The 16,563-nt window shown below is 39.4% G+C and overlaps 1 protein-coding gene across 1 annotated transcript in view; it reads right to left on the reverse strand.

Annotated features, from left to right (window-relative positions):
• The window catches only part of SPTBN5 (spectrin beta, non-erythrocytic 5), a 201,019-nt gene extending 184,950 nt beyond the window's left edge, over positions 1-16,069 (reverse strand). The window contains exons 1-9 of the mRNA XM_075282805.1: positions 15,921-16,069; positions 14,211-14,842; positions 13,409-13,547; positions 12,051-12,283; positions 11,196-11,349; positions 10,537-10,737; positions 7,760-7,966; positions 6,651-6,818; positions 4,105-4,257 (exon numbers count right to left, since the gene is read on the reverse strand). Coding sequence (XP_075138906.1) covers positions 4,105-4,257; positions 6,651-6,818; positions 7,760-7,966; positions 10,537-10,737; positions 11,196-11,349; positions 12,051-12,283; positions 13,409-13,547; positions 14,211-14,842; positions 15,921-16,028 — 1,995 coding nt within the window. The 5' untranslated portion in view covers positions 16,029-16,069. The remainder of the gene's footprint in view (positions 1-4,104; positions 4,258-6,650; positions 6,819-7,759; positions 7,967-10,536; positions 10,738-11,195; positions 11,350-12,050; positions 12,284-13,408; positions 13,548-14,210; positions 14,843-15,920) is intronic.
• Between the last annotated feature and the right edge of the window lie 494 nt (positions 16,070-16,563).

Consider the following 16,563-nt stretch of genomic DNA (forward strand, 5'->3'; position numbering starts at 1 on the left):
CTTCAGTAGACTGGAAGTCAGGAAATGTAACTTTCACTTCTGAATATTGTCAACAAAATTGTCAACTGAAGCAGCCTATTCTTTCACAGGTGGGAGCTACTGAAAGATCCAGCACTATCGCTGTCAAATTACCTGAACCTTATAAGGAATTTAAAGATGTTTGTGACAAAAGGAATGCCGACCAGCTACCCCCTCACCGCACGTATGATTGTCCTATTGAACTTTTACCAGGCGCATCCATACCTTATGGACGCATCTATCCACTTGCAGAGATGGAGCTGAAGGTCCTGGATGAGTACATCAAAGAAAATCTGGCCAAAGGATTTATACGGCATTCCACTTCTCCGGCAGGAGCACGTATATTCTTTGTACCAAAGAAAGATGGCACATTACGTCCTTGTATTGACTACAGAGAACTAAATCAAATAACCGTTAAAAATCGTTATCCTCTTCCACTTATTCCAGAGTTACTCGAGAGATTACGGTCAGCAAAGATCTTTACTAAGTTGGATCTACGAGGGGCATACAATCTTGTCCGTATACGACCTGGGGACGAGTGGAAGACAGCATTCCGAACACGCTACGGCCATTTTGAATCCCTTGTTATGCCTTTTGGACTTTGCAATGCCCCAGCAACTTTTCAACATTTTATTAATGATGTCTTCCGAGATCTGCTGGATCAATTTGTGGTGGCGTATTTGGATGACATATTAATATACTCTGAGAACCTTGAAGAACATCGTAAGCAGGTTACCATGGTTTTGAGCCGTCTAAGAGAGAACCAACTATATATTAAACTGGAAAAATGTGAATTTGAAAAGACAGAAATTCAGTTTTTGGGGTACATCATTTCTACAGAAGGATTGCGCATGGACCCTAGTAAGATCCAAGCTATTTTAGACTGGCCTTCTCCCAAGAATGTCAAGGAGATCCAAAGATTTGTCGGCTTTGCAAACTTCTACCGCAAATTTATTAGGAATTTCTCAAAAGTTATTAGTCCGATAACAAAATTAACCCAGAAAGGGATTCCTTTTAAATGGTCTTCAAGTGCCGACGAAGCATTTAACCAATTAAAGACACTTTTTACTTCTGCTCCTATCTTAGTTCATCCTAATCCAGACCTCCCATTTATAGTTGAAGTGGATGCTTCAGATTCAGCAGTAGGAGCAGTGTTGTCCCAAAGAGTTGGAGATAAACAGTTGCTTCATCCTTGTGCTTTTTTTTCTTGCCTGATGTCTCCTCCAGAAAGAAACTATGACATTGGGAATAAAGAATTACTTGCAATTAAGAAAGCATTCACAGAATGGAGGCATCTTCTTGAAGGATCATCTCATGTGGTTCAGGTTCTTACAGATCACCGAAATCTAGAATTTATTAGATCAGCCAAGAGACTTTCTGGTAGACAGGCTAGATGGTCTTTATTTTTTTCAAGATTTAATTTCATTATTTCCTACAGACCGGGATCCCGCAATGGAAAAGCAGACGCCCTATCCCGGATGTGTTCTGACATAACACAAGATGACACATCCGAAACCACCATCTTACCTGCTAAGAATTTTGTAGGGGCAATAATTTCCAAGGATATACTTCAGAAGATCAAAGAAGGTTATAATGGAGATTCCTTCCTTAATCATCCCCCCACAGATATTGATTTGGTGTTTAGAGATGGGGTTTGGACTCTTGATCAGTGTGTATATGTTCCTGAGACTACTCGATTGGAAATTCTGCGCCTTGTTCACGACTCTAAACCCGCAGGTCACATGGGAGTCAAAAAGACCAAAGAACTTTTGTCTCGTTCATTTTGGTGGCCCAAATATCAAGTGGATGTAAAGAAGTATGTTTCTTCCTGTCAAACCTGTGCTAGGAATAAGACCCCTCGATCCTCACCAGTGGGATTACTTCAACCCCTTCCTATTCCATCTCGTCCTTGGGGTTCTGTTTCCATGGATTTTATTGTTGTACTACCATCTTCAAGAGATATGCGTACAATTCTGGTAGTGGTAGACCGTCTGACCAAAATGGCTCATTTTATACCAACAAAGGGGGTACCCTCTGCTGAAGACTGCAGAATTAGTCATCCGAGAAGTTTTCCGCCTACATGGCATACCCGACAATGTAGTTTCTGACCGTGGGGTACAATTTACCTCAAAGTTCTGGAAGAGTTTTTGTGCCACTCTAGGGATTGAAGTAAACTTATCTTCTGCCTTTCATCCACAATCTAATGGGCAAACTGAGCGCACTAACCAAACCCTTGAACAGTATTTGCGGTGTTACACAAGTTATCTCCAGGATGACTGGGTTAATTTCCTTCCTACAGCGGAATTTGCTTATAACAACTCCCAGCATTCTTCTACATCTCAGAGTCCATTTTTTGCCAATATGGGTTTCCATCCTACATTCATTCCCAACCTTCCAATTTCTTCTTCAGTTCCTGCTGTCTCCGACAGACTGTCTACTTTGAAGCAAGTTCAAGAAAAATTGACAAACACTCTGCATGAAGCCCAAGATCGCTATAAGAAGACTGCTGATAGACATCGCAAGTCTTTTCCTTCCTTTGGTATAGGAGATAAGGTATGGCTCTCTACGAGAAATTTGAAGCTCAAGGTACCTTCAGCCAAGCTAGGTCAGAAATTTATTGGACCTTTTGAGATTGTGGCTCAAATTAATCCTGTAGCATTTCGTTTAAAACTCCCAGAATCTATGCGGATTCACCCTGTTTTTCATTCCTCTCTTCTCAAGCCTTTTGTGGAAAATCCATTCCCGGGACGTAACTTGCCTCCACCTGACCCAGTTATTGTTGAGGGAGAAGAGGAATATCTAGTAGAGGCTATTTTGGATTCTCGTATTCATCGAAATCAGTTACAGTACTTGATAAAGTGGCAAGGGTATGGTCCTGAAGACAATTCATGGGAACCCGTAAACAACATCCATGCTCCACAACTGGTAAGAGAATTTCATCAGCGCTATCCAGAAAAGCCAAGCCAAGTACCATCCAGAGGACGCTCCTGGAGAAGGGGGAGTAATGTCACGAACTGAACTCACTGGGTCTTGAACCCATGACTTCCTGACTATGTTCTGCGGCCTTAACCATTGCACTATTTGGAAACCTGTTTTGTTCTGTGCTTTACCTTGTCTGGTCTCTTCTGTTGGAGTAATTGGTTTATTACGATCACCTGTTCTGTGGCCAATCACAGTTTAGCCCCTCCTATATGAACTCACAGCTCACTCCATCCTGTGCCTGATTATTCTGGCTGTCTGCTTCCTGTTGCCCTGAACCTCACCACTGCCTTGCTGCTCTTGTGTACCGAACTTTGCTAACGCCTGACTACGATTGATCTGCTCCTCCTGTGTACCGAACCTTGCTAACGCCTGACTACGATTGATCTGCTCCTACCGTGTACCGAACCTTGCTAACGCCTGACTACGATTGATCTGCTCCTCCTGTGTACCGAACCTTGCTAACGCCTGACTACGATTGATCTGCTCCTCCTGTGTACCGAACCTTGCTAACGCCTGACTACGATTGATCTGCTCCTCCTGTGTACCGAACCCTGCTAACGTCTGACCACGGTTTCTTCTACTTCTGAGGTACTTATCCTTCATTTATTACTATTTAAGTACTGTACCATTTGCCCCACCAATTGGACTCCAAATCTGATAACTAGCATCGTTACAAATATTCTCAATTCCAAATATACCCTAAAAACACATCTTTGGAGCCAGGCCTACCACAGCACACAACCTTTTCTGCATTTAATCTGCCTAAACTAACTCTTCTTTGGTTGCACCTTCTCTTGTATATTACCTCTCAGAATCTGAAACCTTTATCCAATACTTACCTGCACACCCTATGCACTTTGTATCTGTACATGCGCAGATAAGGCTCTCACAGATTTATTTATAAAATGCTCAACCTTGTTTGAGTAGATTGTAAGCTTTTATGTGCAGGACTCTCATTCCTATTGTTGATTCATTTCTCACTCTGCCATGTCCAGTTTTGTTGTACTTTTAAGTCCAATGAACCCCATGATTTATAAAGTGTTGCAGAATATGTAAGAACAATAAAAATACAGGATTATTATTATTACTTATTTAGCTATTTACCTCATACTTTTGTTGCATGACCTCCACATTATCAGGGTTTGGCTGAAAAGTCTGAAATATCTTTTCCTTGTCATTCATCCAAGACTGGAACTCCCCACAAGTGCTATAAAACTGATATAAACGGACCATTTCTTCCAAAGCTTTCTTCCTTTTCTACAAAACAAACACAGATTGTCAGATATGTATCACAATTAAAAAGATAAGAAAAAAATTCTTGGCACCCAAGAACTGATCCTATTTCAGTCTCAATACACAGGGAATTGCATCATTCCACAGTAAATATTAGGGCCAACTTATTAAAACTGGAATGTTGTAGGGCTGGAGTAAGATGCAGCAAAATCAAAAGGCATGGGCCTCTGAATACTGATGGGGCAGCTTGGGTGGTCCCTGCACCAGAATCTGAAATTTACACCAGATCGTATCGGGCACAGCTGTTATATATGCCAGCTTTCTGGTGGAAATCATTTCAAATTTGCCAGGCCGCAAAGATCTTGCCCATGTCGCAGTCCATCTCTGTTCTACCCACTTTTAAGAAAGTGACAACTGCAGTAAAAACTGTAAAAGAAAAGTCACAATCCTTTTCAATGCTGGATATATCTACACAATAACTACTGTATTGTTCTACATCTTGGCAAGATCATATATAAAGGTCACATTAGATGGGGCAATATTCAGGGATATTATCAGTAACAAACGCTCCTAGGAATGCTCATTGCAGATAATCTGATAACAGCTGTCTAATAGTGCAAATGCTTGTTGGTTGGCTGATCGCATCTTTTATGCAAAAGAACAGTGAGGTGCATAGAAGAGATCATTCATGGTCCACCACCCTCCCACATACAGTTGGTATCGGTATATGTAAACAGACCAATGTAAATGAGCGCCGATCAATGTGTTTTCTCATTGATTGGAACTGCAGGATACAAAACCTGCCCTGTAATACAGCCTCAACCTTATAGGCTGTATATGTTGCTGTCTATAAATTGATGGATTTATACACAGCAGCATATACCTTTATTTCATACTCACGTTTCACTTAACAGACAAGTAAGCAGCACTATGTTATAGTGTACCTGTTGTTTCAGGTGTCTTTTAGGAATAAGCAGTCATGCGTATACATGAGGATTAGCACAGTTTCTGGCAATTATGTGACTTGTATTTTACAGGTTTTAACAGTTTCTCACCTTTGCTGGCTCCATCTCTCATTGTCAATTTTCCATGAGCTCAGCTCTGGGTGGTGGAGATAAGCCGCTATGATGTCTCATACACAGCAAACAGAGAAAAGGAGATGTTGCTCCCGTTTATCTCTGTAGCACATCCCCAGATGCAACAGCAGGGAGAACATTATACAGCAGCAATGAACAGTGTATCTATGAATGCATTTCTGAAGTGAAATAGATCACTTGCTAGAGCCTGTAGTGGCTTCTGTGTGCATTTATCTTCCTGCCTCTCTATCATTCTGCAATTGCTTCCTCTGTTCCCCTCTCTTTTCTGAAGGCTACTATTGGCAGCCTACAATTTAATCCTGAAGTGGGCTGATACTTATAAATGGGAAAATAGACATGTTTTACTAAAAAGATAATACACAGTGACATTTATTAATGCTTATGGGTGCACTGCAGACACATCCTTGTGTTTAAAAATAACAAAATGGCCTCTTGAAGAAGAATCTACATTTTTACAAATGAGTAGCCTGGAACTAATACAGATTTCCACTACTGTTTTTCATTTTTTATAAAGTGAAAGTCTACCTATTAATACCATGTCTAATTCTTTGCCACGTCCGCAAAATAACACGGCATATAAGCTCCGAACTTCCATTGAAATGAATTGGAGCATTTTGAGCGCGTCATCTGCCGGCACGTGTATACATGCCAGATTGCGCTCCACTTTCCTCCGTGTGAACTTACCCTAAGGGTCCATTCACATGGAGTAAACACGCGCTCATTTTGGCACAATACACGTGTAAGGGCTCGTTCACATCTGCGCCCTGGGTCTTCGCTTTAAGGTTTCCGTTTCCTGCCCGAAACTGGGCAGGAGACGGAAACCTGCAGGCATTTTTCAAACCCATTCAAATGAAAAACGTTTTTTTGACGCGTTTTTTACACGTGTATTGTTTACATGTGTATTGTGCCAAAATGAGCGCGCGTTTAGTCCGTGTGAATGGACCCTAACTTATCAGTTTTCACTGTGAAGTTCCAAAGATGAGGTTTCCTTCACCAGACAACTTTTGCCTATCTGGTGATTATATCAATGACACCCACATCTTGTGGTTGCAGTAGATCATTGGCCTCAGTAGTCACATGCCGTAGTGTGTTATGTGATTCCTGCAGAGATTCTGCCACTGCATGGATGACATAGCAGACTACTACTGTACGCTATCACTGAGGCCAGCAATTGGCTGCAGCAGCCACATGGGCATCACTGACTTAATCGCTGGAGCATCAAAATCAGAGATTGTCAGAAATGCCCTTAAACTCTACCAGACATTGTTATTGGTGAACTGTTTTTGGTGAAGGCAAATGGAAAAACTATAAATTCATCACCTTGGCTAGTTGCTGAAGGTTCTCATAAGAAGTTTCTATCTCTTCCTGCACCTCTCTTATTTTATCTGGTGTCATATGAGGGTCTTGTTTGGGCATTGATGCCAAATAGTCTCTTTTCATTGGTTTGTTCCCCTCTTGTGTTATCATCACAATCAGTGGCTTTTTTTCCTGTTGTAACAGAAATGAGAGAGGATGAATCCATAGAAATCATACCAGAATTTGCAAATCTATGTATCTAAGCTTGTACAAGTGACACTATAGCTGTCAGTGAAAGAAGAGTGCATGTAATAAATGCAGACATTGTAACACAAAATTATTCTACAAATCATACCTACTGTATGTAATGTTAACTATAAAGTATGTGGTAAATGTGAGAATAGAACAATGAATCAATACAAAATATTTAAGAGCACAAAGAAATGACATTGCAGTGTTTTTGACTAGCTATGTAAGGGCTTCATTAAAGCAGGTACAAAATTGCTGCTACTGTCACTCAAGTTTAATACTTGTACCCATATCTCCATGTCTCTTTTCTGCTACTGTAAAGCACTGCAGAGCTAAGAATACGATATACCTGTCAGGGCCATACACTGTCTCATGTCTCTACCGGTCAAAAAGCTACACAAGGTACTGCTGATCACATTAAGAAAGGTAATGGGGTCATAGTGACTTGACAGTGAGGCAAGGGGAACTATGACCAGTATATGAGAGAAGGGGAGCTATAGGAAGCAGATTGCATGAGAGGTAGAGGGGGCATTTTCACAGAAAAACAAGGGCAAAAGACCTGGGAGGGGGGACAGGACTCTGGGGCGGTGAATCTGAGATCACATGCTAGTTCTGCAGGGAGCAGAGAAAAACCTCTTGTTAACATAGTAATCCATGCTGGGAAAAAAGAGGCAGAATTGTCAGACTGTGATCATGTGACTTATTAAAAGAGGTGAAAATTAGGATAAGGAAAGACATTGTATGTAAACTATTACTACTATTACTACTAAGGGGGTGGTCTTTCAAATAATATAATGAATAAAAAAAAATTAAAAAAACAATGGAGTGTCCATTTAATTGTTTGGAAGTATTCTAACAATCCTGACGTGACTGATAAGACGTACAATTAGAGGAGCTTTCCCTGCTACTGTGTGAGCCTGGTCTCCAAGTCTCCTCACTTCCATGGAATAGGCTGAAATCTCTTTCTCAAGCCTGAGGTGTCTTTGTAGTATGGCTTCAGCACTCGATTCATCCTTGCCGTAGTCCTCACTTGTAAGAAGTGGCAGATGTTCTTTAAGCCATGAATCTGCTTCATTAGCATCAGCAAAGTACTGTATGATAATAGAGAAAAACATAAATACATCATAAAAACATAAATACATCATTATGTATACAAGAAAACTATTCCTGAATAAAATTGCCACATAGATCAGTGGAGCAACACTCTACATTAAAACCTGTAATCCTGAACATTGCATTACTTTCAAGAAATGGATGACTAACCCTTTCTTGAACAGGTTATGCAGAAATAGACTACCACTTGGAGATGGAGAGGTGAAACTGCATGCTGAGCTGGAAACACAGCAAGAATCATGCATGGGTCCTGTATTTAGAATAGGACTCTGCAGGGTACTTGTTGGGCATTAAATGGTTGCTTTTGGGAACTGCAGCACCCCTTATATATTTGCATCTGTCCACACTGTGGGGAACCGCTCAGGTAGATGCTTGCAGCAGTGCAGGAAACAGGGACACAGACACTGGATTGCACACGAGTTCAGGCTTTATTCACTTGTAGCGCATACACTGCTTTTGCAAAGCCACAGGATAAACAAAAAAAAAAGAAAAAACTTTCTCGGCTGAGAAAACTAGCTTAAACGTAAGGAAATTTTTCCCTATACAGGAGACTGGCTACCACGGGTGGCACAGTACCTGCTTTGGAGGTCCGGTCTGGACAGTTCAGCTCTGTCTGTGTGGTGCCACCCTGCTAGTCTTCACACACACAGACTATTATCAGGCCTTGATTAGTCAGCTGACCTCCCTGGTGTGAACCTTTACCAAACACCCTTTAGCTGCCTGGCTGGAATGTACATGTCTTCCCAGACCACACCCTTCACTCTCTCACAGCACCCAATGTCAGATCAGGCTGCAGAGTATACCTATATGATCCCTTTAAATCAATTCATGTTTGGGCCTATGACAATTACCAAATCCTGAAAAACTACTTGCAACATATGGTCCTCCCATGGTGCCTTAGCCAAAATATGTTGACAATACAGATCTGCAGGGCCTAAAAGCCTTCATAACTAATGCCTTCACATATATAAGGATATTTACTAACAAGACCGACTTGATTCAAACAAGTACAAAATACCAACAATGACACTCAATACAAAGAATACGCTTCAATATACTCAAGATTTATGAGTACATCAAGCTCATATTGTATTTTGGGATATTAAAACAAAGACTGGTAAGAAGAAAATCCCCAATGTAATAGCTGGATAGATGTTGACATTTCAGTTTTTAGGCCCTGAGTTACATGACATCAGATCTGCTATATTATTTTCCAGTTACCAAATCAGAACTTCATGAATGTGCCAGTAAAAGCAACAGATGAACTGCTGCCCGCTGGTTCTTAGGATTGTAATAACTCTCCGTCAGTGTTATGTCTACAAAGTAAAATGTTAGTCTCAAAAATTTAGCTTTCACGTGGATCTAAGAGTTGTTTTAAGAAACATGGTAAAATGCCTTTAATCTGGGAAATTGATGTAAGATTATTATCAATTTCAGATGCAGATCTCATGGAAAGATATACTGGTCAAGGAACTGCAATGCTTCTCAGTGCCATCACCAAGATGTATTTTCAATTAGTCTCTTCTTTCAAGATTTAAGAGATTCTCCCAGACTAGAAAATAGGATGGGCCCTGCATATCAGAATGTTGGGGGTCCAACGCTCTGCACCCCTGTTTATCAGCTGACTGATATGGCTGTGTCCCTTCATTGTTCACCAGGCAGAGTTCTGTAATTTATGTATTGGCTGTGCCTAGTATACAGATGGTTAACAGAGAAGACTGGTGGGGGTGTTGAGTGTTGGACCCTCACAATCAGATATTAATAACTTATAATAAGGGACTTCTTAAGGATTATTAGACAATTTTGTATCAAACAAATTGTTCATGAAAAGCTTGATACACAGACTAAAATAAAATGTAAAAACCAAACAAATAGGTTGAGTTAATGAAAAGTCATATGTACTTCTGGGAAAATCAAAACTGCTGCGAAAGTGGAAAAAACTAAATCAATCCAAAACCACTATATTTTCTTCAGAAATTTGATCCTAATCACCTCCTCAACAATGCTGGTAAAATTACCCAGGAAGGGAATACAAAGGAAATTCTGAACTGTCAAAAGTAAAATCTATAGAAACATGAAACATGCCACTAGTTCAGATTTGGGAGGTAGCGTTGTGGGGTGAAAAAAATCATTTGAATGCCTGCGTGCTGTTCTACAATTATACAGATCATTCGTGTTTTAGGTCATTCTAAATTTGTCATTTTTTTCCATAAAACATTCGATTTCATGTGCACCTCTCTTTAAGACCTCTGTCAAGAAATCAAACCACAAGGCATTTATTTCGGTAGTGATCATGGAAATTAGTAATTGTCACACAAGGCTGTCCATGTAATGCATGTATGTCTTGAGTTGGCTAAAGTGACTCTGCATTCTGGTTCATAGAGGGAGCACCAAGCAAGGGCAGCTCTCCATGACATATGCTCTAATAAGGCATATAGATGGATGTTGTCTTCAAGGCCCAAAGTCATTATACTAAATTAAAAAAGTGTAAATTTTCTGCGGTTTCTCATTATTAATGTTCTGATTAACCTAGAAATATGACAATCACCTGTTTAATGAGCGCTGCCACCTCTAGCCGATATTTACTCCTTTTGACCTCTTCTTGAAGCTCCAACCACTGTTTCTGGATACTATCAATCATTTTCTGGATTGTTGTTTGGTCTGTGTAAGTCAACTGGCACAATTCTTTCCCATTTCTCACCACTTTGGCCAGAATAGATTGATGGGAAAGTATCTCTGCTTCCAATGCCTGAAATAGATGCAAAATACAATTTAGGAAAAAGAGAGATTAAGAAACTTCTTTCAAACTTCATTTCTGCAACAATGCAAAAATTACATATAGTTATAATTATCTACACATGAAAAGCTTGGTGGACACGTGTGACTCCAGCCCATTAGAAGGTATCAACATGGAGCTGGTTCCTCCTAATATAACAGCCTCCACTATTCTGCTTGGAACACAGATGTGATTCAAGTCCATTCACCTACAAGGGTAGGACTTACTTTGTGCACTTCTGTTCAATCAAATGACCTCACTCAGAGGCAAAGATTTAGCTCAAAGGTCTACACAGCCTTTAAATATTATGACACAGAATAATACTCTTGTCTGGCCACTAGAGCCCGTCCTCAAAGGTGACACTGTAGGTTTACTTATTGGAGAAATGTCAGCTACTTAGTGTAAGATATTGACAGCTCAAAATCATATACCTCCTGTTTTGCAATAGATGAGTTGATGTGACTGAGATCTCTACCAGGGTCTGCAAGTCTAAGAACCTGCCACTTCTCATGGATCCAAGCCTCCTCCTCCCCACAGTCTTGGAAAAATTGATACAACTTCAATAATTCCTCTAGACGTAACCTCCTACAATATAAAAAAATATGTGTATATAGTAAAAGCAGAAAGAAGACATAAAACAGCCACATAACAGTTCTATAAAGTAGTGTTTCAATATTACTACAATGAAGTGTGCTGTATCTGGCGGTAAGTATAAATATATAAGGTGGTCAGTTTACTACAAGAGTAGACCACATTGGTGAGGCCACAATGGTCCCTGTCCAAGCTATAATACAACACTACTATTTAACCATACAAGGATCTAAAACTCTGTAATAACTGTCCAATAATAAATATAATGAAGTGTTTGTTACATCCATTGTTGTGATCCTATGATGAAACGGAACAGTAAAAGATATGGAAGTGGCAGATCCGTGACATAACTAATATCAAGAGCGCTGAAACAGCTCCATTGACCTTAATGTATTTGTTGGGTTTCTGTCATGGGACCCAGCATTTTACTACATAATAAATTGCAGAATGCTGCGCTATGTTATTTGTGGAATTTGCAATAGCAGCAGATGTGAACAGAGCCTTAAAGCCCTATTTACAATTCACAGGCCTACAACCCATCATTATTCTGTACTATCATCTTCTTTTAATTGTATTACAGGGGTTTTACCACTAACAACACTCATCCCCTATTTACAGGATGGGGGAAAAAACCCTTTACTAAACCTAAGTGCATTAGTTATAATACATGAAAGCCATGGTAACAGAACTCTTACCGGGATTTGCTGAGGGATACAAGGTTCTGATAAAGCTGATGTAAGTTCTTTACTTTGGTTTGGAGGAGATCAACATAACCCTTTTCACCCTTCGGGACATGTTCTGCCCTGGCTAAAATCTGTCTCACTGATTCACCAATTGACATGATCTGGGATTCAATTAGGTTGTGTTCTTGTAGAAAGTATTCCACCTCGGGGAGCTGTTTCCCAAGCTCCTTTGAACCTACTAAATCCTGAAAAAATAATTAAAATTAACAAAATAACTACATACATGTTAATAGAAAACAGCATTATGGGAACATAGTATGAACCATCAACTAATGTAAGTTTAATGTATTACCTAGATTTTCTTTTTACTAATTAAAAAAGATGATGAAGTGTCAGTATATTATTAGATTTAGTGGTTAGTGTGAGAACTACAGGATTTTAGGATCTTTAAAGTAAAATATAGATAATTACATGGGGAATTAAAATAAACATAACAAAAAATTGTTCAAAATACATTTAACATAACATTCCATAACATACCTTCTGTCTGTTAATCGCCTCAGTAGTTTTTGAATAAGCCCTCTTTTATTCATATACTAATTAGCCTCCAGCGTGCACCAGAAGTCTCAGCGAGCACTCTCTGCTTTGTGTGTGAGAGCAGGAAAGGCTTATGAGTGATCAGCAGCATCCTCCCTGCTCTCACACACACAGCAGAGAGTGCTTGCTGAGACTTCTGGGTACAGGAAAGGGAGGTTGTGCTATATATCTGGTGCAAGAATGGTCATTGCACCAACTGTGTGCTACAATCTCATTCCTCAATGATAGAAAACTGGAGTGTGATTTATAAATTTCTCCCAGTGTGTATGTGTAATAGTACCCTCAGGTTTTGTTGATCCAGTTTTTGAAGACAAAACCAAGTATGGGTCATAAAGGGTGAGAACCTTTAAATGACACCTTTAATACATTTCTTGTCTTTCTTTTTAAATCCATTCCTGCTTCAAAAACTGCATCAACAAAACCTGAGTGTGTTCTTACCCTTACCTTTAAGCACAATGTGCTAGCTGCAAAAACAACTGACACAGATTGTAATAGATTTTCAGTCTCAGAAATTTCTGCAACAAATCTGCTGCATGTGACTTCACCTTAATGATGCAAGCTTTTCTGCATAATTTGAGGGAGCCTGCACACGGAGTTACGCTCCGCTCATTCTGAACGTAAAACTCGTTCAGAATGAGCACGTAAAAAACAGATCCCATTGATTTCTATGGGTGCCGGCATACGTGCGCGTCCTATTGAAATCAATGGGAGGCTTTTTTCCCTATTGCTTTCAATGTGATCAGTATGTTATTTTACAAGGCAAAAGTTGTTACCTGCATTGCTCTCAGTTCCTCAACAACACTGTCAATGTCTCGTAAAAGGAGCAATATCTGCTGTTTCTCTTCTAATAACTGTTTGTGAGTTTTCAGTAAATTGAGCAATGCACTCCAGCCTCCTGATAGATCTTGTTGTCTGTCATATGGAATGAGTAGGTCAGATTAGTTTGGGTTTAGGCACCATTTTACAGTATATACAATCACATCTCTTTGAGAAGCTTTGAAATTACTTTATTCATAGTGTACTGATACAGAATTATGGTCTACATTATAGTCCAGTCCAAGGTGCATTCCCTGTATGTTCAGTAACTTTACAGAGTAATCTTTAGTGATTTATATCTAGTCTGGGCTATAGATACTTACTATATACTTACCTGTACTTTGATCTGATGGAGTGATTAACTGTTCCAATGAATTGTAAAACTAACTTATTTGGCTTGTGTCTAACTTATTTGGCTATAGCTCAATCCCATTAAAATGAATGAGAATGAACTGTAGATGACCATATGACCAAAAGATGTGATGATATTTCCTGAGAAACAGAAATCAGCCATGTTTCTTAATCTTGCATGCTTCCTAAACCCTTTAAGGGTACGTTCACAAGGTGCAATTTCCCAGGGAAAACAAATTAGATTTAATACATAACAGTGCTAGTTTGTGTTGTGTACTTTACTTTTGTTACTTTTTCATGCCTACATATATTGCATAAAGCCAAAATAAACCATGCCTAATAATGTAATATTAGCAACTATTATAGGATCACACATAAGACAAAGTATTACAAGCTAAACAGACTTACTTGGTTATTATTGCTGCTTTGTTGTGATAATTCTCTCTTTCTAATATGGCCCGCATTTCAGCAAGTGCACTAAACCGCTCTTCACGAGGTAGGACATCAGCTTCAATTGCCTCTAGCTTCTTAATAGCATCTTCCACCTGGGAGATATTGTTGGGCTTGAAATCTTGCCGCTCTATGACTTGTCTCATTTCATGCAGGTAGGACTCTCTAAGAAACGCTTTCTTTTGGAACATCTGAGCCAATTGCTCCAACCGTTCCAGTCTAAGCATCTCTTCATGCAAAGCCTTCTCCCGTTCATATTCAGCTTTTTCCAAGATGGTCCAGTACTTCTCTATATCACTCAAGGTCTTCCCATCAGGTGGAAAATAAGGCCGCAGATTGTTAGCCTGTAGCTTGGTCCGGATGTTAAAGATGTGAGCTTCTATTAAGCCTTTCTCTTGGTACTTTTCAGGTTTCTCTACTGTCCGATAGGTTTTAAAGTTTGCCAAGAGCTGCAGCATACCATTGATGGAGTTGGGAAAATGCCGATCATTCATCTCCACAACTTTCTGCTGGATCCACCTTAGTAGATCAGTTACCATGGTCTCATATTGGCTCTTTAGATTCTCATTTTCAAGAACCAGGGACATAACCTAAAATAATAAACCATAAGACTTGTAAATCCCCAAAGCTGCCACAAAAAGTGTCCTCATTTCCCAACTGCATGAAAAATATGCAAAGTCTTGCTAAATAAAATGACATCATATGTAGATAGTAAAAACAATTCAGAGCTATTAAATACTTATTATGTCAAAGATTTTCCCAAGCAGTAGAAAATGTTTTGTGCAGATCTACTAAATAAATGCAATGATGAGACTGTGTAAGAATGGCCAGTGTTATGAAGGTATACTACATATATACAGATAATAGGGTAGAATTATCAAAAACAGAGCTGGGAAGTCGGTAGGCATTACTACCAACATTGACTTCAACTCTGACTCCTCTCTTTTACACAGCCCAACCTCAACTCCAATTCTTGTTCCAGGAACAATAGCTGGAAACCATTGTCAGGGAGAGATAGTAAAGTTCTGCTTATAAAGGAAAAAAGAGTGACTAAATTCTTAGGAAAGTAATTATGCAACAAACTGTTTATCTAATTAATAATACAATATTAAAAATCTTATTTCAAAGACAGAGACGGAAACTTTTTTTCTGACTCCAACTTCACGTAAATCTAGCTCCAATTCTGACTCCATGACCAGTATCAAAACAAAAGTCCTTTAACAATAAATTGTATAAAACGTAAGATGTGGTCCAGGATTAGAAAATCATGGTTGATGTCTTCCAAAAACATCTGTGTGCAGTATTGTAGATCAGCCCCATCTACCTCAAAGGAGCTGAGCAGCAATACTGGGCACATCCAATGAACAGGTGCAGCTCTATCTTTGGAAGAAACCAGCCATGCTTTTCTAACCCTGGACAACTCCAAAATCTCACAATGCATCTGCATTTAACAACGTAAAACAGATGTAGACCACGAGATCAAACCTTGTGTTCCATTTCTATCAAACCACATAACCCTTTTACAAATGACAATTATATATATATCTCAGTTTATTATTTTAGCCTATACCTGAACATATATTCAATGTATGCAGTATATTGTGTGCCTCACATTCATACATTGGGGCACCATCCTTTGTGTCTCAGTTCTAGACAATGGTTACCCACCTCTAGAGACAGAGAGGGCAGAGCCTGTCCCTGCATCATTATCCCTGCATTGATATTCTGCCATCTCAGCCAGGTGTTGCTGAGCGATCCTAATAGGTGCATTGGCATTTCCAAAAGAAGAGAGGGAGGTACGGGCGCTTCACCAGCAGTTGGTCTAGTTCCTCTTAATAACCAGGTCACAGGGTTAGACCATAATAACTCCTGGGAGACTGACATTATCCCACCTTTTAAAGGGGCTTATACATGATGTTCCCTTTGCATTAACAAAGTAATGTTTCTATAAATCCAGTTTTAATGTTTGCTTTTGCTATGCATACCTATCACATTATATGGGTATATGTTTTGGGACTGCATACAAGACTGTTTTATTATATACTTTATACAGACACATTTTCTCCAGTCACAATCCTATTAGGAGGGATTAGGAAAAATCATTCTAGTGAAGGTAAGATTAGCTGACGTCTCCGTACAAGAAGCTATGTCATCTAGTAGAAAAGGCCAAAGCTTGTTTCTTGCCTATAAATATCAAGTGTTTATTGACTTAGGGTACAACACAATGAAATAGTAAAGCTTACAATTAAAAGTAAATCTACATGAAATGAAAAAGCTTTATTTATACCGCCATTAATGATGTTTTGGCATG

This window comes from Leptodactylus fuscus, chromosome 7 (genome assembly GCF_031893055.1).
Source record: "Leptodactylus fuscus isolate aLepFus1 chromosome 7, aLepFus1.hap2, whole genome shotgun sequence".
NCBI classification, from domain to species: Eukaryota; Metazoa; Chordata; class Amphibia; order Anura; family Leptodactylidae; genus Leptodactylus; species Leptodactylus fuscus.